The sequence below is a fragment of the Dipteris shenzhenensis genome, chromosome 9 (assembly GCF_047967505.1).
Source record: "Dipteris shenzhenensis isolate YYH24624 ecotype China chromosome 9, Dip_SZ_1.0, whole genome shotgun sequence".
Lineage (NCBI taxonomy): Eukaryota > Viridiplantae > Streptophyta > Polypodiopsida > Gleicheniales > Dipteridaceae > Dipteris > Dipteris shenzhenensis.
Genome location: NC_141604.1, coordinates 48,418,546 through 48,444,596, shown reverse-complemented (window position 1 = coordinate 48,444,596; position 26,051 = coordinate 48,418,546). Strand labels below are relative to the sequence as shown.

General features: G+C 44.8%; 1 protein-coding gene across 1 annotated transcript in view; it reads left to right on the top strand.

Annotated features, from left to right (window-relative positions):
* Positions 1-291: 291 nt before the first annotated feature.
* LOC147898764 (transducin family protein / WD-40 repeat family protein) overlaps positions 292-26,051 on the top strand; it is a 50,990-nt gene continuing 25,230 nt past the window's right edge. Inside the window, exons 1-10 of the mRNA XM_087379049.1 lie at positions 292-426; positions 509-587; positions 673-741; positions 3,486-3,539; positions 3,715-3,834; positions 4,013-4,158; positions 5,248-5,395; positions 5,719-5,802; positions 21,622-21,737; positions 21,846-21,904. Of these exons, the coding sequence (XP_087235175.1) occupies positions 397-426; positions 509-587; positions 673-741; positions 3,486-3,539; positions 3,715-3,834; positions 4,013-4,158; positions 5,248-5,395; positions 5,719-5,802; positions 21,622-21,737; positions 21,846-21,904 (905 nt within the window). The 5' untranslated portion in view covers positions 292-396. The remainder of the gene's footprint in view (positions 427-508; positions 588-672; positions 742-3,485; positions 3,540-3,714; positions 3,835-4,012; positions 4,159-5,247; positions 5,396-5,718; positions 5,803-21,621; positions 21,738-21,845; positions 21,905-26,051) is intronic.

Genomic DNA, 26,051 nt, shown 5'->3' with positions numbered 1-26,051 from the left:
CATATAACAATAAATCAATTCGAGGAAAAGCGTACTAGCATCAACCATACTATGTCTTCAAGAGACAAGATTCAAATCTTCAAAAACTACAACAATCAAGGGATTTAGAAGTGTTCGTCAAGACCAAGGATTAGGCATCGCAACATACTACAAAATCGATGAATTAGGCACTCACCTAGCTAGTCTCCATACCCGCAACCCGAAGAAAGGGGGTTGCCTTATTTTGAGATAACCAGACTCATAAATTATCATATTATGTATGTATGTATGGCAACCTACATAAAAGTGTGGGCTGATGTGGTGATCCATGTCAGCACGTGAAGGTTGGACACGTGTACAAAGTCTTATATGCACTTCTAGTCGCTAAGAATCTCAGTACACCCGTTTTGCTAATCGATGGCTGTACCTCCACCCAATTCTGCCCCGGTATCTCTCCTCCCTTCCTTCGATTGGGTTTTATGCCTTTCTTGATCGCTCTCCTTTGATGCATTCTCATCCGTTCCGGCAGGATAACCACGATGAGGAGGAAGGTGGTGTCTTCCTGGATGACGATGATGTGGAGCAGGAGATTTTGATGGACGAGGAAGGTTTGAATGTTTCACTCAGTCTTGATTTGTTCCATACTCCGTAAGCTTAAATTTACTAAATTTGCTGGATGTATCTCACTTCTAGACCTTCCCGAGGTGGACGAAGCTGACGATGTCGAAGTGCTTCCCGGAAGTGACGTTGGCTCTGAGACAGGTACACCTATCCTCAAATAGTGTCGGCATGAACGTGTCTGGGTGAAAGCTCATATCATGGCCAAAAGGTCGGGAAATACAAGAGAATTGCTTTAGGTGGAATCCTCAATGTTAACCATTGGTAGAGTGCCATGCTCGGGACTACATTTTTGGTGTTGCCATCAACTCAGGAAGACGTCTGGGCTAGAAAGGTTTTGCTTCCCCTATGGCAGCTTGGAGAGAGAGAGAGAGAGAGAGAGAGAGAGAGAGATTATGAAAGTCTTTCATTGCTTCCCCTGTGGCAGCTTGAAGAACGAGTGAGAAAGAAAATTTATGAAAGTCTTTGAAAGACCGAAGGGTATATGAGATTTCAGAAACCAAATACAATGAAGGCTAAGGATGGAGCCACCATTCACTCCCAAGGCTATGAGAAGACACGTAGAGAAGTATATCACGATGTCTCTCTGGAAGGGAATGCATAGCCTAGCATAATTGTCTGCATGAGAGCTATGGGCCATCCCTTTGCAGGGAAACCAGTGGCCTGACTGTCTGCATGAGAGCTATGGCCCATGGGCCATGGGATCCTTGCAGGAAGCTGGCCAACAAGGTGACTAAACCTTACATGAGGCGAGGGCTCGTCTACAAAAAATGAAATTCTTGCCCCATCCTAATTCAAAATGTGGAGTAGGAAACAGAGCCGACTAGAGTGTGGAATTCAAACAGACACTTTACTAACTATACTTCTAGTAAGGTAACTAGTGCATGCGTGCATAGAAGTACTACATGAACTAAAAATTTCCATGCACACTAGCCTTTCTACATGCATGGCTTTCCAGCCCATGCATGACCATGCAATCAGTGCATACAAAGTCAGATCATCAGTGCATGCTACCAGGAGGATAGACTTTAGCATGCACATGTAATTGCAAAAGTATGCATGCATACAAACAGTGGGCCCAATTAGGTGAATGCGTGCCAAACAAGGGTAGAGCTTGCATGCAACTGCATGCAGCAGCTTGAAGCTTCCAAAGTTGCATTTGCATGCATTGAAAGGAAGAGCATACTATCCAAGGTGTTAAAGTCGAACCTTCAGCTTCAGTCCAGAAGCCTTCTGGTTGCCAAAGTAGACAAGAATACAGCAACCTTTCCCTTGTTCTGCATGCATGTACTTCCATGGTACACACCAGAAGGTAGGTGAACTACCTTGCAGCAGACTTCTGCAATTTTTGCCATCCCCACAGCCAGTTTAATCTGGCAATTCAGCTCTGAACAGAGCGCCAAAGTCCCTGTACTGTCACTGTTTCAGTTCATACTGCTTTGTCCAACATCAGCTAGTAATAGCTAAGCTTGAATCGCAACGACACAAAAGCTTATGCTTCTTTGATCATCAGAACATAGCAGCCAGCAACACAATCAGCCCCGACAAAATGACTCTTGCAGATCAACCTGCTGCAAGCTCAAACCTGTTTGCATGGGCTGTCCACAACGCAAACCAGATTCAACTGCATCCAGGACTGCTACGCACTACCAGCTGATGGTTACACTTCCAATAGTCCATTGAATTGAGTTAGCTGTTTGCAAGTTTAACCAAGACGTTCCCCATCCGATTCTGGCTATTTCTGCCAGGAACATGTGCATCCTCCACAAGCACATAGGTGGGAATATTCGCTTTCCCCAAGCAAGTGGAATGTTCACTCTCAAAGCTGGCTCTGATACAAACGAAACACAGGTCAAGTCACTTCTGACCTTTCTAGGGTATAGCCCTTCAGCAAGAATCTTAAACCGCTTACAGTAGAGCTAGCAGCTCACCTGCCAGTACTTCGAGCCATACTCGAGCCTGAGATCTAGACTACCACGAGAGATTACCAGCATCAGGGTCAGATCATGTGTCCCACGTCACATGACCCTTCTCTAGCTACAACTCCTTGACCAATGTGTCCGTCCAAAGGAGGATCCCAGTCATCGTGAGCCCCTAGCTCATACTTATAGTCCTAGCACATGCTATTTTTAGCAGTTAATCCTAACGTTAGGCTTCATAGCTTTACTTTGCTTAAAGCCGTGCTTTTCGGTAATATAACTTTGCTAATTCTGGAGTAGCCATGCCTTTCTTACACTAGCCCCAATCCACAGGGTCTAAACCTCATTCACGCTAGCTCTAGTCTCAACCCGAGGTTAACCTAAATCATAGGTTAGACTACGCCCTAACCCTAGTTCCAATCCAAGATCATAGGTTAGCCTGGCCTTGACCTTAGACAGTCAGGTCTTGGTGAGGCCCTCGTTGGTCCTGTTATGGACATAAAAGTCTACCTCCCATACACAACTCATTCTCATAGTGATAATGTTGCTAAACACTAGGATATTGCCAAAGAAGACCACTATAAATTTATTAAGGTATGGCTGTAAAACATTTCTTATATATTTATAGAATATGGCAAAGAGTGTTTTTGAGACTTAAGGCATCACTAGGAATGTATAATGGCCTGTAGGAGTACAAAAGGCCCTCTCGTGTATGTGCTTTTCTTTCATTCTCACTTGGTGATATCCAAACTTAAGATCTAACTTGTCAAACACCATTACTCCTCTTAGCTCATCAAGTGGATCATTCACACAGGGGCCTTTTTCAAACTTCTGTACACGTCAGTTCTCTCTCTTACTTCAAGGGTATTCATCTGAGAGCTTGCTTTTGAAGCTGAAGCATAGTGCTATGTACTTTGGTTGGCTTTGATATAGAGGCTCACTGCATGTTTTCTTTTCAACTTGATGCAGAAGATGGCAACTGGGAGGAAGATGACTCAGTGCATATCTTCACTGGTCATTCTGGTATGCACATATTCTTGTGTATCATTTAGGACAAGTTGTGCAGGCTGAAGTCGTGATGACCAGGGGTTGCATTGTTTAACTCAACTTGTTTTACAATTGCATGCATTCAATTGGCTTGCCCTTTTTGAAGTGAATGGCTGGTATTGATTCTTTTTCATGTTACATTTGCAAACAGACCCTGTATATGCAGTTGCTTGCAGTCCGACAGATCCAGATGTAGTAGCAACAGGTGGTGGGGATGACAAAGCTTACGTCTGGAGATTGAGAGATAGTAGATCTCCTCTTGAGCTGAAAAGTATGATTTCCAATAGAGCGTATATTGTGAAGAGTACTTATTATGGTCGTGCAACTATAATTTCACAGCTTATGATTTATTTCTGATTTTCTTGAGGATGTGCTTCTTTTATGTCGAATGAAGGGGACATTACTGCACCCAATTTTAACACTACAGCATTTGTCTCATTTAAATTCAGATCATTCTGATTCAGTTGGAGCGTTGGCTTTTAGTAGCGATGGACTTTTGCTGGCTTCAGGAGGTTTAGATGGTGTAGTCAACATCTGGGAAACATCCTCTGGTGTGTTGAGGCAGACTCTTGAGGGTCCAAGTGAGGCAATTGAGGTGGGCAGTCAAGGTTAATATTTTAAGTACACCTTTTTGATATTACAAATTGTGTTTTTGGATACAATGCATGAGTTCGGATTCCAAGTGATGCAGAAACTGGCCTTTAGCATTTTCAATGAACTTTTTAGTTTACACGCATGTGGAATGTCGGAGTTTCTAACAATTTTTTTTGTAGTGGGCTCTGTTCTATCAATAAGAATAGTATTGTCACCATCAGCAATGTATTAGGCTTTGCTCCAGTTTGTCTGTGAAGATCGCTTGCTTAACAAGGAAGTGTTAAGCAATTCAGTCGACCCAATCATTAACCCATTAAAGTTGGGTTGCATAACACATTTTCTATACATCACTGCCATGTTGTGCAAAGCGATATCAGGATTGATGGGTGAACATGTTCTGGGTGCTATCAAACATGGGAATGAGGGTGACACTTTTGTTGAGGCACATGAGGCAGAGGACTTGCATGCAAGCAGATAGTGGTGACACATCGATTCTAAAGCCAGCCCTTTTTTGTCAACATCCTTCATGAATATAAACATGGCAACATAAAACTCAGAGTTGACATAGGTCTTAGGAGATATGATTGAACATTATTTTCTCCCATACTCCTTTACTGACTTTGTGAGATCTATAGGATCTATCATACTGTCAGCAAGGCTGAGACTGATTAGAGCAATTGCTTTGTCATTGCAATCCTGCCAAAGTCGAATCTTTTCTGCATTTTCTTTAAGCTTCTTGTCAAGTCCTTTGACAAGGTGCCACAGAGGATCCCGCATAAATAATAGCTGCATCTTTGTCTGGCATGTTGGGAAAGTGGCAGCATCTTGTGATGTCTACTCTGTGTGGGCTCTTTTGTGACACAAAAATTGACTGTCTACTATCAAGGCATTGAATTTGTTCCTTTGCTTGGTAAGCTCCAATATAAATAGGGCAGCATGTGGCTGGTTTGGGTATTCAATGAGGAGCTTTTACAGCACCTGGAGCAGAGTCTGCAACTCATGGAAGAACTAATCCAATTTATCATGTTCCTTCTGTTGTGGATTGGATAAAAGAAATTAATCTAATTTGTCATACAGTTTGGTTGCGCAGTGGGTAAGATGGCATCCACGAGGGCACGTGGTGTTAGCAGGATCAGCGGACTTTACTAGCTGGATGTGGAATGCTGACACTGCAGCATGTCTCACCGTGCTTGCTGGGCATAATGGTTCTGTTACGTGTGGTGACTTCACTCCAGATGGTGAGTATGTTCTTTCAGAAGATCTTTTAGGTTGCTTTGTCTATGTAACATTTTTGTTCATATCAGCATGGCTTGCAACTGTTCCTATTGTTGCGCTGAAATCGGATCGGTTATTCTCTAGAAACTTGGCAAACTATGTTTGGTAAAGGGAAATACTGTTCAGAACCTCTGTTGGTCACTTCATGGAGTTCATTCTATATGCTATAAACGATTTATGTACTGCTATGCATGATGTAGTGAAGCATAATTAACGGTCTGTTTTGGGTTAGGAAGGTCCTGTTTATAGGAACATTTTCCCAAAAAGTGCGATGTAAATGATGCAGGCAGAAGCATTTGCACAGGATCTGAGGATTGCAGCTTGAGGGTTTGGAACCCAAAGTCAGGGGAAAGTATTCATATTGTGCAAGGTATGCAACTGCTAGATTTTGATTGACAATAGCTAGTGTAAGTTTCATGCCATCCTCGGTATTTCTCCTGTTCAATACAGAACGGTTTTTTCATCAATAGACCACTCCTCCATATTTAGAAAATTGTTAACATAGAGCCCATGATTCTCTTTTGTTTTGTGAGGGATAATTGTTTTTACTTGAATCTTGCCTGAAACATCGGGAGCAATCATACAAGGAGACATGTTCAGCCTAGAATAAGTAAATAAAAAAAAGAAAACAAAACATCTATTAAAAGGTGAAAAACACAATACAAATAGTCAATTGTCCATAGGGGCTTTAAAAAACCAGCTGCCCGAGCATATGTTTATATTATGGTCAGCACCTATCGTTGGACATTGATGATGTTGGGTGGGAATGTCATAGTAGCTAGTCCTTGCTATGGTTTTCAATCTTGTGAGTGAATGTCATGAGATTGAAATTGCACACTGTGTTGAGTTTCTGGAGGATGAGTTTAGGCATATTCCTGGATGTTCTCGTTATATTAGTGGACTTCCCGTGATACTTGTTGGAAATGCCTTTTCAATTAAACATTTCTGGCTTTGATGGCGAGAATTGTCATTTTGGGAATGGAAGATTTCTTGATCTCTACCCACTTGCATTTATATGTCGGTAAGCAATGGAACTAACTTTTGCAACGAGAAGGAAAATTAGACATGCATTCACAAACCCTCTGACATACCTTAAAAATACACCGAGCTTGTTGATGGCCTTTGACTCATCTTTAGTACCACATCCCCGCAAGAAATTGGGAGTACATACTATTGAAATAATGATGTGTTAGTAAAATTGAAACAAGTTTTAGAAAATGCGTCGAAATCAAGTGGAAATAATGTTACCTGAATCATTTTGTGCGAATCATGTGACTTTAGACCACTTAGTTTTCCATTTGAACTTAAGGCACCCTTTAAGTTATGCAAATTTTATCTTGTGAAGTTTTGTCCATGTTGCAGCTTGCTGCTGATATTGGAATAAATTCTTTCCATTTAATGGAGTGGTGCTTTGCCCTACTAGCTAAAATGAAATTGTATAGTTTTCACAGCAGCTTGAATGAAGAGAATGTGGACTCCTTTTGATTAGTATGACTAGTTTTTCATTAGCCTTCTCCTTTAGTACTAGCTTTTGTCACAGTTGTGTCTTCCCTTCACGTCCGGGGTGTGACAGAAACTCAGTTAAAAGACATTTGTATAAATGGTCGCTTGAGTATGTGTGGGTGTTTGGATATGTATGTATGAGAGCATATGTTTATACTATGCCCTCACACAGCTGAGTCTGCGCTTCACCTCTGCAGTGTGACAGAAACTCAGCACGATGACCTTTGTATACATGGATGCTCAAGCATGTGTGGGTGTGTGGATATGTATGTGTGAGAGCATATGTTCTACACCCATCATTGGGTGCGTATGAGTTGTCAATCTGGATGCCATAGTAGCTTGTCATTGCTATGCATGAGGGTGTTTATGGTTTTCAAATCTTGTGAGTGATTGTCATGATTTGAAGTTACACACTGTGTGTGTTTTCTGAGGATGAGTTTAGGCATGTTCTTGGATCCATATATATATATATATATGTTCTTGTCCATGTTTGTGACTTACTGATATTGTGATAAATTTTTTCCATTTTAGCATTTGTTGCTTAGAAATGCTCATTTGCAAGAGACTAAAATGAAATTGTTTAGTCTACACAAGTAGTTGTAGCTTCTACTTGAATGAAAAGAGAGTGTGGACTACTTTTTGATTAGCCTTCTACTTTAGTACTATCCTTTGTCATGGCCGAGTCTGTCCTTACCTCCGGAGTGCTGACAAAAACCCATTACGAAGACCTTTGTATAAATGGTTGCTCAAGTATGCGTGGGTGTTTGGATATGTATGTGTGAGAGCATATGTTCATACTATGGTCTACACCCATCATTGAGCACTGATGATGTCAGTATTCTTGCTGTTCAGGATGCAGATTATGGTTTTCAATCTTGGGAGTGATTGGCATGAGATTGAAATTGCACTATGGGTTGTGTTTTTAAAGGATGAGTTTAGTCATGTTCTTGGATTCATCTAGATGTATGTCATGTAGCTTGCATTACACGGTCCTATTTCACTGCCTAGGGTAGGTGCCAACAACTACCTAGGGTAGGTGCCAACAACTAGCGTGTTGGACTATCAACCACTGGATTTCTTGATTTGTCAATATGTAAAAGATGCATGCAGATCAAGTTTTACAAAAACGCTTCTGTCTCTTAACGGGCTTGTTGGAACATCCAAACAAACTTGATGCAACCGCCCCACTCTCCCCCTCTCCCCCAACAACCAGGAACAACCCGCCCCGCCCCCCCCCCCCACTAGGCTGCAACTGGTAATCCAAATATTCCAGGCATTGGTGTTGGCCATTGTCTCCGGGACGCTGTCCCCGGTTCAGAACATGGGCCGCTTCCAAGAGGGCGGCACCAAATCTTGATCTCTTGGCTTGTGACTTGCTCCCCATCCACCATATAGGTTGGGGAGAGCATGTCTATGGAAAGAGCATACCGTCCATTCATCAACCAGGCTGCCATACTCCTCGTAAATGCGTGTCAAACTCCTCATGTGACAATCTTGAGGGATCGGTGCCATGCCCTCTGGGCACGTGGCAACTTCATAGTTAGTGCAAAATCATCCCTAGATCAACTATTGCACAACAGTGACGAGCCATTTCTCCTCATTCACTTGAAAGACATGGACCACCCACCAAAAGAAGTCGGAGAAATTGCTCGGCGTAGGCTATAGTCCACAGGCTTGACCAAAACCTGCTTTGTGTGGTACTTGCTCCTCTAGTCAATGTCTCTCAATGGATGGGCTTCATGGGAAGGAAGCCAAGTGCAGATGCTCATCAATATGGGTGGTGTAAGAGGAGAATGGGGTCTGCTCCATCCTCTTTAGAGTGCCCTACCTTGGCTGGACAAAACATTCTCTTGGATCTCCTCTATGTGTACTCCTTTCTGCCCATTTTGAGATTGAGAGCCCATCTATTCCCAAACCGTCTTGCTCTGATCCTTTGCCACTCGAGGGAGTCCGACCCCTCATCATCCACTCGATTGTGGTCAATGCCCTCTAGCATCACTCTAGCATTGGAATATTAGAGGTCACCTCCCCATTTGTTTGGGGGGGGGGGGGTGAACCTAGGGTTTGAGAGAGTGCAGCATTGTGGCTGACATGTGGGCAGTTATAAGACAGAGGAACAAAGAGAGCAAGTACCTGGCAGAGGGAAGCCACCATGGAGCACAGCTCTAAGGCAGAAGAGTCCAAAGGCAGTAGACCTTGGGGAAGGCAAGACTGCACAGGGTTTGCAGCTGTGATAGGCTGCGCAACCAGGGCACAGACTGTACGGAAGCTTGCATCAGCAAGTACAGCTGATTGGAGCAGATCCGGAGGGTTGCCAAGGGCCTGGCAGGAGGCGGAAACACCAGCAGGAAGAGGCATATTGTGCAGCAAAGGGGCCTCACAGAGGTCAGGTTTCAGGTCAGCAAGGCCTGGGCCAGTGGCTGGATGCCACGTGGCCAGGCGGGTTCCACCAGGGCCCTCAAAGGGGGCTGATATACAGCAACAAAGTCGGTGGGGGGGCCCTGTTTGGGTCGGCCAATAACCCCCTATCAGTCGGCTGAAATAGAGGGCACTTTCCCCCTATATAAGGGGGCTCCTGGGGCCTCCATTTGGCATCAATTGGAGCAGCATATCCAGAGCAGAAAGGAAGGCTTCCTTGGGCCTACATTGAGGAGGTGAAGGGGGCATACAGAAGGCTGCAGACCTAGCTAAAGAGAAGCTTCCCACCCAGGCTGACTACCAGGGGAGTAAGGTGGAAGGATCACTGGACAAAGAGTCTACTTAAGCTCAGAGGAGCATGTGGGCTCAGAGATCTAGGAGTGCCAGCCAATAGTAGGAGAGCTTTGGTAAGATCAGAGGACCATGGTTTGGTGGGACTCTGCATCTCTTTTATATTGTGTCCGGTTTTAGATGGCAATACATAATTGTGGATTCTCAATGTCGGACGTCCTGGCAGTAACTCTGGGGTTTGTATACCTAATCTCAGGAGCACTGGGAGATGCCATCAAGAAAAGTTCTTCGACCATAGTTTATCCCCCGAGTATGCCACCTGCCTCTCGCGATCTTGATGACATCCATATATGGAGGATCAAGCTACTCTGATCCCCCCCTCCCTTCATGTTGCCGCCCCCTTTCCCTATACCACATGCTCCACCCATCCGCCACCTATTGGCTCAATTCCCTGCAATAGATGGTGTGATGATGAGTGTAAGGCAATATGTGGCCAACTTAGGTTCAAAACCAAGCACCATCTTTTGAGTGCGACGGGGGCTGTATGTGAGTATCCACATTTGGTCTACCAAAAGAAGCAGGCCTTTGTCTGCTAGAATAAGGAGTTACTAAACATCTTATTTAGTAGCAACTCTAAATACTTCCTGGCGAATCCTTCAGCCATCTGGGTGCTTGGCTGCTGTTGCTGACATAGAGGGGGATTCTTTGATAGGACTTGAGGACTTAGAGTTAGACGGAGGCTGTGACTTAGAGGTGGAGCTTTATGGTTCAGGTAATCTGGATTTATGCTTGGGATATAATGTCTCGGGTATGCTGTTTGGTTGCAGACCTAGCCAGATGGAGCATGGGTTGAAACAGACCCTAAGAGCATGGTGCTTGGAGGACTTCAGGCTGTTCATTCATCACGAGGGGCATAGTTGGAGGGTGCTAGGGATTTATGCTTTTTGGTTGCAGACCTAGCCAGGGGGATACTGGCGATTTATGCTGTTTGGTTTATACTGAGGATTTAATATGGATTATGCTTGGGATATAATGCCTTGGGTATGCCGTTTGGTTGCAGATGTAGCCAGATGGAGGACGGGTTGCAACAGACACTAAGAGCATGGTGCGTGGAGGATTTCAGGTTGTTCATTCATTAGAGGGGGATAGTTGGAGGATACTGGTACTTGGAGTGCTCAACTTCGAAGGTGGTGGTGCCATCAGGTGCTACCTTGGATGGACTTGTGTACAAGACTGGTGTGCTTATGCGGAACTGGCCCTGGTGGAGTAGGAGCGACTGGATGAAAAGCCAGGAACGACTGTGACACCAAGGTGTTCCAGTGGGCTAGACACAGGAGCTACTAGAGCATCTATGTTGACGGATTGGGTTCATGCCAAGATGCGTCGGTGAGAGGGGTATTAGAGGTCACCTCCATATGTTGGAATATTAGAGGGGGTGTTGGAATACTAGAGGTCACCTCCATATGTGAGCCCCCATATGAGATGAGAAGAGCAGGGGGGGGGTGCTGAACCTAGGGTTTGAGAGGATGCCACATGGGCAGCATTGTTGCTGGCATGTGGGCGGTAATCAGACAAAGAAACAAGAGAGCAAGTACGTGGCAAAGGGAAGCCACCATGGAGGGAGCTCTGAGGCAGAAGAGTCCAGAGGCAGTCCTTGCTTGGGAAAGGCAAGACTGCGCAGATAGGCTGTGATGACTCAGCAGATGATGGCAGTCAGGGCATAGACTGTAGGGAAGCTTGCGTAGCAAGTACAGGCTGATTGGAGCAGATCCGGGGGGTTGCAAAGGGCCTGGCAGGAGGTGGAAACACCAGCAGGAAGAGGCGCAGCAGATTGCGGCATATTGGGCAGCAAAGGGGCCTCACAGAGGTCGGGAAGGCATGGGCCGGTGGCTAGATGCCACGTGGCCAGGTGCGGTCCACCAGGGCCCTCAAAGGAGTGGGGGGGGGGCTGTCTGGGTTGGCCATTAACCCTCTACCAGTCGGCTAAAATAGAGAGGGCTTTGCCCCTATATAAGGGGGCCCTCGGGGCCTCTATTTGGCTTCATGCATATCCAGAGCTAATAGTCCATGAAAAGGGCCTTGATATGGAATTCTATCTTGGAAATTGACATATCCAATGGGACTTCTGGCATCTGCAACCCAAAAATGAAGCCCCCTCTTCCAATGCGAGCTGCCCCTCTCATGTGTGCTAGCACTTTAATGAAGGGCCATTTGTCATGCATGTGCATGCATGTGCTTGTTAAAGAAAGAGAGAGTAGGAGAGATAGAGTGCTGAATGTAAGTTGCAATAGATGAAGTGAGTAATATAAAAGTAGGGAAAGGTTTTGTCTAAGTGACAAAACCTTATCCTTCACTAACCGTAGTTAGTGAACTAACTGGGATTAGGGGGAAAAACCTCTTAAGAGAGAAAAGTGCCCCTAGCCTACTTATTACATTACATTGGTCACTGCTAGAATGTAATAATAATTCTAACACCCCCCTGCAGTGCCAATGTCATGTACAAGGAAATGATCAATCACCAAAAGGAGATAAGTTCAGGACACTGCGAAATGCCTCAAACTTTTCACGTGGAAGTGCTTTGGTGAAGATGTTTGCAACATTGTCATGTGTTGACACATAGATCATACTGATCTCTCCTGCATGTAACTTCTCTCTGACATAGTGATAGTGAACCTTAATGTGCTTTGTGCGAGCATGAAACATAGGATTCTTTGCCACTGCTATGGCACTCTGACTATCAGTGAGAATTGGAGAAGGGCCCTCCAATGAAAGATGAAGATCAACAAACAAACGACGCAGCCAAACACATTCAACTGTCGCTGTGAAAACTGCCCTGTACTCAGCTTCACATGAGGAGGTAGCCACTGTAGATTGTTTCTTGCTCAACCAAGAAATGCAAGCATGTCCTAGAAAGAAACAATTCCCACTTGTGGACTGCCTAGTATCATAGTCTCCAGCCCAATCTGAGTCACTGTAAGCATGCATCTGCAAGTCACCCCCCCTGGGAAACATCAAGCCAAAAGACTTTGTACCTTGCAAGTAACGGAAGATGCGTTTTACAGCCTGCCAATGCATAATCTTTGGGCTGTGCATATACCTGCTCACCTGAGAAACTGAAAACTGAATATCACGTCGTGTATTGCAAAGATAAATGAGGCATCCAACAGCCGAGACATAACAATGCCACGTTTCTCTTGAATAAACTGGATCCCCAAATAGAAATGTAACAAGCCCAAGTCTGACATATCAAATGTAGCTTTCAATTGGACTTTGAAATCTGCAATTACTTCCTCATTTGATCCGGTGAGCAGCATGTCATCTACATAAAGAATGATGACCAAAATATCCCCCCCATCCTTCTTGATGTAGAGGGTGCTCTCAGTTGGACTACTATGCAGCCCCTTGCTGGTTAGAAATGCATCAATTTTTGCATACCACGCACGTGGGCTTGTTTCAGCCCATACAAAGCCTTATTCAGCTTGCATACCTGATGTGCATTTCCTGAAATTTCAAAGCCCGGAGGTTGTTTGACATAAACCTCTTCCAACAAGTCTCTATTAAGGAAAGCCGTTTTAATGTCCAACTGATGAACATTCCATTCAAAATTTGCAGCTATTGCTATAACTGACCTGATGGTGGTTATTCTGGATGTAGGAGCAAAAGTCTCCTCATAATCTATGCCCTTTTTCTGAGCATATCCTTTTGCAACCAGCCTTGCCTTGTACCGATCAATGGACCCATCTGGCTTTCTTTTGACTTTGAAAACCCAATGTGTACCTATGGTATTCTTGCCTAGTGGCAAATCCACGACATCCCAAGTCTGATTTTTATGAATGGACTGCAATTCATCGTGCGTGGCATTCATCCAATGCACATTATCCTTTGCTTCTTCAAATGTCTCAGGCTCCTCCTCATCAAGAAGAGTACCTGCATAAGTTGAAAGAGCTCCCCCTGTGTGCCTTACTGCACTATGAGTCCTGCCAAGGAATAGAGCCTCAAGCTTACTCTCCCTGAGAATCTGAAGCAACCAATTCGGGACTGTTTTGGCTGCGTGTATCTCTTGAATTTCTTGCCTGATAACTTCATCCACACCCTGAAGTTGTACTAAATCAGCCAGGGGCTGAATCTGCCCATGTGGATTTGGCGGAGGTTGCTGTAAATTCTGAGCTTTAGTGGGGGAGCCAAATGCTATAGGAAGCATCCCCTCAAACACATCATCTGAAGAGGCTGGAATTTGAAATTCAGCATGTGTACGTGCGGAATTTTCAAAGAATATAACATCTCTACTAACAAAAATCTTCCGTGTAGCAGGATTGTAGAGACGATAGCCTTCGCTTTGTGAACTATATCCCACCAAAATGCATTTGAGTGCCTTATGTGACGACTTGTGTCTAAACTCCACAGGCACGTGGGCATATGCAACACAACCAAAAACTCTGAAATGGTCCACTGAAGGCTTCTCCCATGCCATGCCTCATAGGGAGTGATTGTCTTCAAAGCCTTTGTAGGAGCGCGATTTAAAATATAGTTGGCACACATGAGGCCTTCTAGCCAAAACTTGTGAGGCAACTTCTTACTTGTGAGCATGCATCTATCCATTTCCATGGCAGTGCGATTCTTCCGCTCAGCTTTGCCATTCTGTTGAGGTGTAAGCCTCACTCTAAGCTAATGCATGATTCCTTTTTCTTTAAAAAATGTCTCAAATTCATGAGACATATACTCCCTCCCTCGATTTGTTCAAAGTGTCTACACCTTGAGTTCTGTCTCATTCTCAACCATAGCCACAAAGTGTTTGAAATGTATAAACACTTCTGATTTTGCCTTGAGACCATAGACCCAAGTGTAGTTGGTAAAGTCATCTATGAATGTAACAAAATAGAGATAACCCCCAAAAGCAAGTGTCCTCATGGGACCGCAAACATCACTGTGAATAAGCCGTAATTTTCGTGTAGCTTTCATTGCACCATCCTTTTTGAAGGGAAGTCTATGCATTTTGCCAAGAATGCAGCCTTCACATGCATGAGGAGGAGGCGACTCCAAAGGAGGCAATGCGTCAACCATATCATGCCTTTGAAGTGTCATTAAGCTGCCATAGCTCATGTGCCCATACGTGGCATGCCATAACTCCGCATTCTGCATCGCCGCAGTGGGAGTGTTAACTGATAATGCAAGACAAGATATTTTTTCATATAGATCAAGCTGAAAAAGACCCCGATACAAAGTGCCAGACAACATCAAAACATAGTCATTTTCTTTATCTCTGACTGCACACTTGTCATCATAAAAAACAACCTGAAATCCTCCTCTATTGAGTGAGGACACTAAAAGCAAATTCTTCTTTATCCCTGGCACATAGAGAACATCTGAAATTCTGAAATCTGTGCCATTAGTGGATGTGAGAATAATGTCTCCCACTCCACACACTGAATAAGAAGAATTATTCGCACAAGTTACCTTCTTTTTGGTGGGTGGAGAATGCAGAGATACAAAAGAGATTCTTCTTGGAAGTGATGTGCTTTGAAGCACCACTGTCAAAATACCAAGTATGAAGTGTCTCATCGACGCTAAAAGAGCATACATCCTTTGAAGGATCATAACTGCAAGTCAAGAAAGCATATGGGTCATCATCATTAGTGGCTGTAATATCAGAATTACCCACTGAAAAATCTGAAGTGCAAGACAGAAAGGCATAGTGCTCTTTTAGAAAGTTAGCTGCAACATTTCCTCCATCATGAGAATGTGGAACTGATGCATCTGACATAGCCATACGAGAATCCCTTTTCTTCTCTTTGGCTATGCGCTTCTTGCACTCTCCAATATAATGACTTGGTTCTTGCAATAATGACAGATGCCCTTCTTTTTCTGCTTATTTGTATCACCCTTTGCCTTATAAGAAGGCTGTCCAGAATCAGCTTTATGCTGATGTGTGGGCTGATTGGCATGTGGCTTTTGCTGCCCTTTACCCTTGGGCTTGAACTTGGAGAGCATAGCATGCTCGCCAACCTAGGTTGCCATATTTCTACGAGTTTGTTCCTCCTGCAACAGAAGTCCTACCAACTCGTGAAAAGAGAGAGGATTGCTGCCCCCCGTCAATGACAAATTCAGCGAGGTGTGGAAACCGAGATAGGACTCAAGAAGAGAGTTCAGAGTGGTGATGATCATCTCTGAATCCGGAATGACTTCATCAATATTCAGCAATTGTTCCTTGAGGTCTTGAAGCTTTGTGAGGTGAAAATTCATGGAATCTTCCTCCTCCATATGCGTATGGGAAAGTTCTCGCTTCAGAAAGGAAACCTTGACATCATTTCTTGCTGCAAACATACTCTCTAGTATCTCCCAAGCTGCCATAGATGTCTTGCATGACCGAATACGAGGTATAATGAACCTCTTGACAGAAAGAGAAATTACTAAAAGAGCTTGTGCATCTCTAGAGTCCCATCTTTTTTGCTCTGCCGTGGGAGCTCTTGGAGCGGCTGCTCCAACTACTTGTGCTGCATTTGTACCTCTACCCCTGCCTCCAACTGTAGGAGTGACAATTGAGACCTCAAATTATAAGGTTGCCCAAGAGGGCTCGACACTCGTTATCTTTGGGTCAATGATGTGAAGGCCTCCTTCCATGTGGGTAGTGGAATTTGTTGGTGCTCTGGTTCACACAGATTCTGCTGCGACATTCTCTAGTACACACATAATTTGCTACCATGTTATGGAACCTGCTGGTGTTCGGTTCACACAGAATCTACTACAACATCCAACCTCAAATCCTTGATCCTCTGTTAATTGATTGCTAAGGGAAAGGAGAGAGAAAAATTGGCTCACACACGACACCACACTAGTGCTCAGGACCAACCGAGCTAGATTCCCCCCCCCACGGAAATTTTATTACTCGAAAGAGAAATTTAATACAAGACTTGCAACTCGTGGCATTTAGAAAACCACATTGGGAGGCTCTTGTGCTGACCGACCTAGGCACATGGCAACCAGCCAATGGCCCAGGCTGATGCAGCCCATAGTAGGCGTCACGGGGACGTGAAGTTATGAACCGTGACTAACTTTGGCTTAGGGGACTAGCCCTCGGGAAGCGACACTTCCCAGAAGTCCCTAGCTGTACACACTAGGCCTACTTGCGAGGGGCAATGCAAGGTTCGGAGGGGTCTTAAAGTTAGGCCCAAGGAAACCAATATTCCATTGGTTAGAAGGGTTAGGATTTAAGTGTGAGGGGCAAACCAATGTTTCATTGGTTTTTGTGGGTTAGAGCATTAATGAGGGGGCCACAGGCCCACATGGCAGCCCCTCATGCACACCTAGCCCCTTCCTCTCCCTCTAAGGCTAAGGTACGGATTTCTTTTGACGTGCTTCTTCTTGTTCATTTCACGCATCCCGTGGAGAAGGGTACGGGTGTTTTCCTCGTTGCATTTTGGACCTTAATTGGTGGCTGGCTCATTTTCCAAGGCTGCCAACCTTACTCCATAGGTTCCGTACAGATTGTACAGAGCCTTTAAGGTGGTTGTACGGGAGCTGTACGTGCAGTTTTTCCTAGTTTTCTCCAAGGTGGACTGTACGGGCTGTTCTTTTCTGCTGCTCATGCATCCCAAGCAGCTGTTCCATTGATTGTACGCTTTCCCAACGCTGGTGTACGGTTCTTCCACGCTGATGTACGGCTGTTTTTCTCCTGCATGCATCTATAGGTGAAGCTGACTGTACGGATCAGTGGGCACTGATTTCGAGGCATTCTTGTTACTGTACGGCTGATCTACGTCCATTTCGAGGTGTTTTCCTTGCTGGTTTCAGTGAATGCATGCACTACGAGGCCTTTCCATGGCTGGCTGTACGCTCTCCCTCTCCTGCCCGTGACCCTTATGCACTCTCTCTCTCATTCCAGCCCGTTATCTCTCTTACTTCCCCTCTCCAAGCTGCCATTTCCTCCTGCTACCTCTTGCTTGCTGGGATCTGCTGCCCCTGGAGGTGTTTTGGAGCTGGATTGAAGTCATTGTGGAAGCTTGTTGTTGCTCCTTTGTTGTTGGAAGCCCCTCTTGGCTCTCCATGCAGTGAATAGGCACCCAATCATAGAGGGTGTAACCAGATTGGAGTCAAAGGGGGCAGTGTGTGGATTTTCTTCCTGTATCGTGGTCACTTGTTTAGTTTGAGATCTGTGTTGAAGCTTGGTCACCCTGAGAGGCTGGTCAGTGGGTTGTGGGATGGTTGAGCAAGTTGGATGCTTTGTGGAATGCTTGGACACCTTTACAGTTGGTCATGGACAATGGTGAATGCCTTAGCCTTGCCTTGGCACTGGGGTACTAGTGTGTCCACTAGGATGGAATGCAGGTTGTAGCCAAAGTTTGGCTTGGACAGTGGAAATAGCCCGTGGGGCAGAGCACAAGGGTGAGCCCTTGTTGTATGTACCAATTTTATTCCTAAAGAAATAAATAAATACCAGAAGGGGCGCCAAGTGATTGGGGCCAATGTGGTGTCTTGTACTTGGTTTCATTGAGCAGGGGCACTCTAGCCTCCAACTTCTAGGAAGTGTTGCTTACCCTAGGATGGTCCCCTAAGCCAAAGTAGTCACGGTTCATAACCTTTGGAAGTGTTGCTTACACTGGGCTGCCCCTCCCTCCTTATAATCTTTCAGCTTACCTTTGGGAGTAAGATTATCATAAATGGGGGGCTGTAAATATGGTGGAGGCATTGTGAATCCCATATTCTGTGCCATATTGCTTGTGCCCATGGTGGGGTTGACCATTCCAGATCCCATTCCCTGCATTTGTGGCATACTGCTACTCATAATTCTAGACATCCCTGTCTGCATACCGGGCTGCATCCCGATGTTTGCATACATCATGTTGGCATTTGCCGGGGGCATTCCTCCCTCCATGTGCTGCTGGAAATTCTGCATTGGCTGAAAACTACCCACATAACCGCTTGGCATTCCGGGCCCTTCTGTGGGGTGTGCCACCATTGCATGGAAAACTGATCCCCCTCCAAAGTATCGGCTGAGGGAAGACTTGCTGTCCTTGATTGATTGAATGAACATTATTGGCATGACCCACTGTAGGGGTGACTGTGGGCATCTCTGGTGGCTGTCCACTGAATGATACATGCCTATGAGTCTTCTTATGCTTCTTCTGCTTCTCCTATGCTGTCTTTGGCCTCCAGGGGGAGCATTACTACTAGGAGAAGCTTGCATAATTTCCATGAAAGTTTGTTGTAGCTGTGACAGGGCTCCCACTGCACTTTGCATTCGTAACTAAAAAAGGGCATTGGGATTAAGATCCTCTTCCTCGTCTACCTTGTCCTGGTAATCCTCAGTGGCATGCTCAGGAGAAACATGCTATCCCTCATCATTCTGTTCTTCTTCACCCTCATTGGTGTTGTGCTCCTCCTCAAAGCTGTCTACTTCTTGCTCGGAGATAGTCAATGATCTCTCGCGGTGTGACATGATTGTTGATAATCTGGCTCTAACAAAAATGCAATGGGGCTTTCTTCACCCAACACTCCCAGGGCTCACCTTTGTAGAAAGACGGTGATGATCCCAGCAATGGAACCACTGTAACCGGCCTTCAGTTTCCTAAAGGGCAGTAGACCATAATTTGCATTACATATTCCTTACTCACAGCCACATTGCATCATTTCCAACCTCTTAACTTTAAACAATACCACTTAGAAACAATTTGAGAAATAACTGGATGGAGGCTAGAGTGCCCCTGCTCAATGAAACCAAGTACAAGACACCACATTGGCCCCAAACACTTGGCACCCCTTCTGGTATTTATTTATTTCTTTAGGAATGAAATTGGTACATACAACAAGGGCTCACCCTTGTGCTCTTCCCCACGGGCTATTTCCACTGTCCAAGCCGAACTTTGGCTACAACCTGCATTCCATCCTAGTGCACACACTAGTACCCAAGTGCCAAGGCAAGGCTAAGGCATTCACCATTGTCCATGACCAACTGTAAAGGTGTCCAAGCATTCCACAAAGCATCCAACTTGCTCAACCATCCCACAACCCACTGACCAGCCTCTCAGGGTGACCAAGCTTCAACACAGATCTCAAACTGAACAAGTGACCATGATACGGGAAGAAAATCCACACACTGCCCCCTTTGACTCTAATCTGGTTACACCCTCTATGATTGGGTGCCTATTCACTGCATGAAGGGCCAAGAGGGGCTTCCAACAACAAAGGAGCAACAACAAGCTTCCACAATGACTTTAATCCAGCTCCAAAACACCTCCAGGGGCAACAGATCCCAGCAAGCAAGAGGTAGCAGGAGGAAATGGCAGCAGCTTGGAGAGGGGAAGGAAGAGAGATAACGGGCTGGAATCAGAGAGAGTGCAGAAGGGTCACGGGCAGGAGAGGGAGAGCATACAGCCAGCCATGGAAAGGCCTCGTAGTGCATGCATTCACTGAAACCAGCAAGGAAAACACCTCGAAATGGACATAGATCAGCCGTACAGCAACAAGAATGCCTCGAAATCAGTGCCCACTGATCCGTACAGTAGCAGCTTCACCTATAGATGCGTGGGTCAGCCTTTGGAACTTGTGGAACTTGCTGCCTCAGATCTGCCCACCTGGGGATGCTTTCTTGGAGAGGTGCACTCCTCTCCCTGCTGTCCACATGGCAGCCTATTTGCTGCCCATGTGGTAGCCCCAAAACTTGTTCTATTATCCTATGATCCACTCCTGTTGACGCACTCCTCATTGGGGGGCTGACATGTGGGGAGGTGACCAATTTTAATCCAAAAAAGACACCCCTCCTATTTCAGATTCAGGGCTGTAGGAAAAGCATCCAGAGCAGTATGCGGCTGCAAGTTCTCAGGCATGTGGTCCCATCACTTCAAGAAGCCTCATCCCTCATGATGAGTAGCCAGAGTTTGAGGAGGAGAATTATTCATCATGGAACCCGAAACGACACCCGTTAACCTGATGGTGAAATTGAGTGCATGCAATTGGCTCAAAAGGATGAGTTCATGCCGGCTTAGCAAGACCCTATACCTCATGTCAGGTCTCCTCTTCCTGAGGACAACATGCTCAAGGCAAGAAGAACATACATAAGAACTCAGCTTCTCAGAATTGCGTACCTCGAGCACCACCCACTTTGTCAAGAGGGCTCACTCCGTATGTAGTCTCCACGTTGGGCCATTCCAGGCTTATACTCGAGCTCAGCCCTTGGCCCTAGATTCTGATTATACTGGGGAGGTGGACCCCTTTCATTGCACAATAGAATTACCTCCGAGAGTTTCCATTTCAATCAGATAACCTCCTCACAGAGATAAATGCTTGCTGATATGGTTGAGTAAAGAAAGTAAGAAAAGAAAGAAAGTTTATGAAAGTCTTCGAAAGACTATGAGACTATTGGGCATCATCACCCACAGTGAATTCGGGCATCATCACGCACAGTGAATACAACATTATCAAATCACATCAGATCTAATACATGGGAGAAGGCCAGGATAGATTCTCAAGAGGGGCTGACGGTGAATGAGGCTGTGCTAACAGAAACCTGTGATAGACCTCTGACAGTGGTCTGTGCGTGTGGTCCGCTGTGGTCTCCTTGCAGCGGCGCTATGTCTGACAAAAGCCACTGTAACACCTGTCAGTCGTGCCCCCAATCTAGTGAGCATGGAGGGAAGACCCCCGAGCATGAGCCGTGCATCAACCCGCTGTCGAGTCTGTCGTGTAATTTGCAGGCCTTTGTAGAAGTTCCTGCCAACGAACCTGCTGTAAGCTGTTTCAAAATGAACACTCGTGGTGTCTGAGATTTTGCGTGCCCTGATAAACATTCTATACCATAAATATGTTCATAGTTGAGTCTTTTCACAGTAGAGATGGAATGTCTTGGTTGTTCACCGGCCTAGTCTTTAACCCAAGAAGTCCTGATTTGCCCATGTGATGAAACCTTATGAGTGAAGGTTGATGCAATGTGTGTTCCAAAGTTTTCAAATTTTTATGACACAAGGCAGTGTTGATGTTGGTCCAGGGCATCCTTACCATACCGAAGGTCTTACCAGCCTTGGCGTCCACACAGATTCTGGCATTGCTATTACTGGATCAACGGATTCTAGTGTTCACATTGTGAACATTCGAACTGGAAAGGTGGTCATTATTTCTTCTTCATGAATTGGAATCAAAATGATTGAGTGGAGCAGGCTTTGAAGTGCATACATGACATGCTTTTAACAGTTTGTATAATTTTATTTTCAGATTGTTGGCTCGCTCAGGGGCCATTCTAAATCAATCGAGTGCGTTGGGCTTTCAAGTAGGTATGCATAAATGTACCCGCATTTGACAACTTCTGTATATGAAAGAAATCAGAGAATATTGGTTGATTGCCATAGTCTTGAAATTTTTTGCGAAGTAAAGGATATACAACTCCTTATGTTTTGCAAGAATCCCCTCAATAAAGAGCCATTTTCTGGTTTTACTGTACCATGTGTGCCAATCAGGAGGGCATTGTGGACTGGACAGCTGTGCACATGCTGCAAATGCTTTCGAGCGAAAAGTTGAAGTTTTGGATAGATGAGGCTCTGGCTTATACTCCAGGGGAGGTTTGCATGTGCGAAAGCGTAGTATGTAGACTGAACTGCCAATGAAAATGCTGCAGGCTGAGGGCTTTGTAGGTGACACACGGAAAATTAATAGAATTTTTAAACGAGATAACTGCATGTTTAGGGCTCAGGGCTCTCTGCTGCATGCCTGCTTGTAGGTAACCATAGGAAAGAGTATACTGCTGTCGTGGATCCAGGAAGGAGGTAGACAGCAACTAGATATATCCTTTGGGCTTGACAAGGAGACCAAAAAATGAGTTGAAGAAGAAAAGCATATGGGCAGTAGAACAGGGCTGGGTTGAATCTGGCTTGAGGGTAATGTTTGAAATTTGCATTCCCTCTCCTTCCCCCACTTTAGGAAATGTTGGTTTTTCTTTTAGGCATGTCCCAGTACGTATTTGGGACCATAGTCACCACGTTTCAGAGAACTGGTTTCAAGCTCTCTGAAAACTTTCAAAGAAACCTTGAAATGTGTGCCTATAAAACATTATCAGGATATTTAAATATATGAATAAATGAATAAAATAAATGATTATTTAAGGCATGGAGTGTGGAAACTAATTAAAATAAGCATCATAACTTGTTTGAATTTTTGAAACCCTGAAGCGTGGTGAAACGTCAAGCCTGCAACTATCTAGAGACTAGTAAACTTAAATTGTTACTTAAAAGTTGAAACCTTAATAATTTTTAGAAATCCTAAAGATCTAAGTTCTAAAGTAACATCATAAATGTCACAATAGTACATACATAATATATCGCACATCTAACATCATTGTGATCCATACATGTTACATCATACATGAAGCCTTAAGATCAATGCTCGCAGCTTGTCCATGATATGAATCGACCCATACAAAGTCATAAATGATGACTCATGAGCCAATTGCCATACATATTACCAATGTCAAATATGCTTCATGCATACAATGCAAGAGTTAAGAGTCAAGACTGGTATTGTAACTCTTCACAAAAAGTCAAACATGCATGATCATGCGAGATAAACATGGTCCATACTCGCAACTAGAAGCTAGATAAGGCTGTAGACATCATAGTCTATACATGATCATCGATGATAATAAAGATAATCAATGATCAAAACTCAAAAGTGAATCCCCAAAACTAAAAAACCAATCCTCCTCCTCCTCTGAAGACGTCACACGATCCTTAGACTCATCCTCGCTTCTGAAAGTGAATGCAGCCTCGGATGAGTTGGGTGACTCAACAGTGTCTGCACTATCCTCCACGCCTAACTCCTTACACCCTGCTCTACTACTCACTGAGAAACCTGTCCTCATCCACCTGCTTTTCTTCAGCTTGTCCTTGGTGTACATATTGTTTCACGGGCTGAGACTGAGAGGTACTGCTGACCATAGTAGCTCTAGTGTCAGGCCTTTGTTGCATGCAGTATTGCACGATGACAAATCTGCGAGCATGTCCGTCAACAATGCAGAGCTAAAGACATCCTCCTCCTCATGTGATAGCTGCATTTGTGACTCATCACCATGCTTGACCTCCACCTGCTCTTTCGTCGCATGATTTGGCTCCTACCTAAAAACACTATCACCATCTGTGCCTTGAAGACTCTCCAAATTTCGAAGATTGCAATTCACATAAATAAGCTGGTTTATGCGTTGAGTGGTAAGTTGTAACAGTGAATACACTTATCAGTCAAGATTCTAGAAAAGATTGAAATTTGAATCTACACTTTCCACTTTAGAGACTGGTTTCTCTCCTATATGTTTATAGAATGTATATTTGCCATAATACTCTACACAAACTCTGCACAACAAGAGGAGCAATCTCGTGACAACACTCCAAGTGCAAGAGTTCACGGAGTCTGCCAAATTTTGTCCTCCAAGACAATGGATCTGATTGATTATCCACATCTAGGGCAATGGCACGTGCAAAGTTGCCCTTCATAAACCTGCTTCACATACTCCTTCCATCCCTTAAGAAGTAGCTCCCAATTCTTGTTGTAATTCACATACTCTATATCATTTTCACTTGCGAGGATCTCTGAACTTTGCAAGCACCCTATGCTAATGATTGATGAAGTTAATGATTGTATGTGATCTTCCTATCACATCCAAAAACCAAGGGAGGTTGCCAATGTTCTCCATCAATAGATCAATGGAATGAGCTACATAAGGTGGCCATACAATGGGGACAATGTGCCATGGCATGCTCTCCCATATTCTTGCATGCTGAATGATTATTGGTGATACACTGGACCACATTTTCAAGTCTCACATCCTCTATTGTAGTATGCGAATAAATGAAATCCCCTACAATAAAATACTTTTGGAGGCTAGAGCTCTTATTGCATCATGCACATTGTAGACTCTAGAGCCAAAATAAATTACTATTTATAAATTACAGAATAATATTTTGCTTGTGACTGAAAGGCTTGGAAGGGATACGTCTATGTTTCTTAAAACATAACGTGACACCCAGATATTGATCATGTGTTTCTTGTGCACATCAGCCCATCCATTTGAGTGTAGTAAGGATTGTCTCTAAACAAGCTGGCTGGAAAGGACATCCCGCAACTGCTGCCTTTGCACTTGTAGCAACAATTGCAAAATTGCACTGTGCTTCTAATCGTAGGAGAGGGCCCCAACTCTGCCGCAAAGTAGTGTTGGGCTGAGGTAGACCTTGTGCCCTCTTGACTGGTGGCTCCACTATGGGTCCAGATTGCAAAGCAGGCACCTAACTATTGAGTGTCAAAGAAGGGTGAAGGTAAAAGGTGTAGAACTAGTAGCCCCTCTCATTGTCCAACTACGTCCATGGAAGGTGCATCCAGTAGGGGTAGCACTTTGTGATGGAGTAGGAGCTGAACCGCATCCACCCACGCCAGTACCTGCATTGGTGTCAGCCTCTACATGTGTAACATCATGTACACCTTGTTGCACCTTCAGCTTTGCTCAAGTCTTAATAATATTAAGGGCCTTGTATGAAATTGATGGCTGCAAAACAAGGAAGCAACTACACATATCAGGCATGACATCCCCCATGAGCAAGAAAAATATTCTAAAAAACGTGAGCACACCTCTCCCTCCATCCCCTAAAATATTAGCTCTTGCATGTGTGGCTCCAGCCATCAAAAGAGTGATAGAATACTAGCATACACTCTTGTGTTAGCTAGACTGGGCATACCTCCTGATCTCCTTAGCGTCCAGGCAAGCATCCCTTGGCTTCACATCTTCACCAACGAGGGCGCTAGATCTTGTCATTGTGCGATGTGGACAAGTATGAAGGGTCAAGAGTCAAGACTCAAGAGGGAAGAGGGAAAGAAAGAAACTCTATCAAAAGTCTTCAAAAGACCGAATGGTCTATGAGATTGAAAGAACCTGATACAATGAGATGATTGGGTGGAGCAAATGTCTCCGCCCATCGAGAGGATGGAAATTGTGGTGTGGCATCACTGTGATGACCCTCTGGAAGTTGGCACAAGGGAACCCAAGGGGTCGTCCGCCCGTGTACGAGGCTCCAATGGCATAAAACATGTGATAGAATGCTGGCAACGGTCGGTATGTGTGGTCCATTGTGGTCTTGTAGCTATGGCCCTGCATCAGACAACTGACTATGTCATCCTTGCTGGGCATGCATCCGATTTGGTGACCATGGAGGGAAGGTCCCCAAGCCTGATCTTTGCATCAACTGGCTGTGAGTCTGTCGTGTCTCTATCTCTTTCGATGCCTTGGGAGCGGATGTCGCTTGAACTCCTCAAGGGCCGTGGGCTGGCTCGAATTAGTCCTCCTGACAAATGCTACCAAACTTTGTGAAGACTCCTCAGTAGGGGTGATCCCTTCCCATTGAGGGGAGCCTCTGAAAAGAACACCTATGGGACTGTTGGACCTCT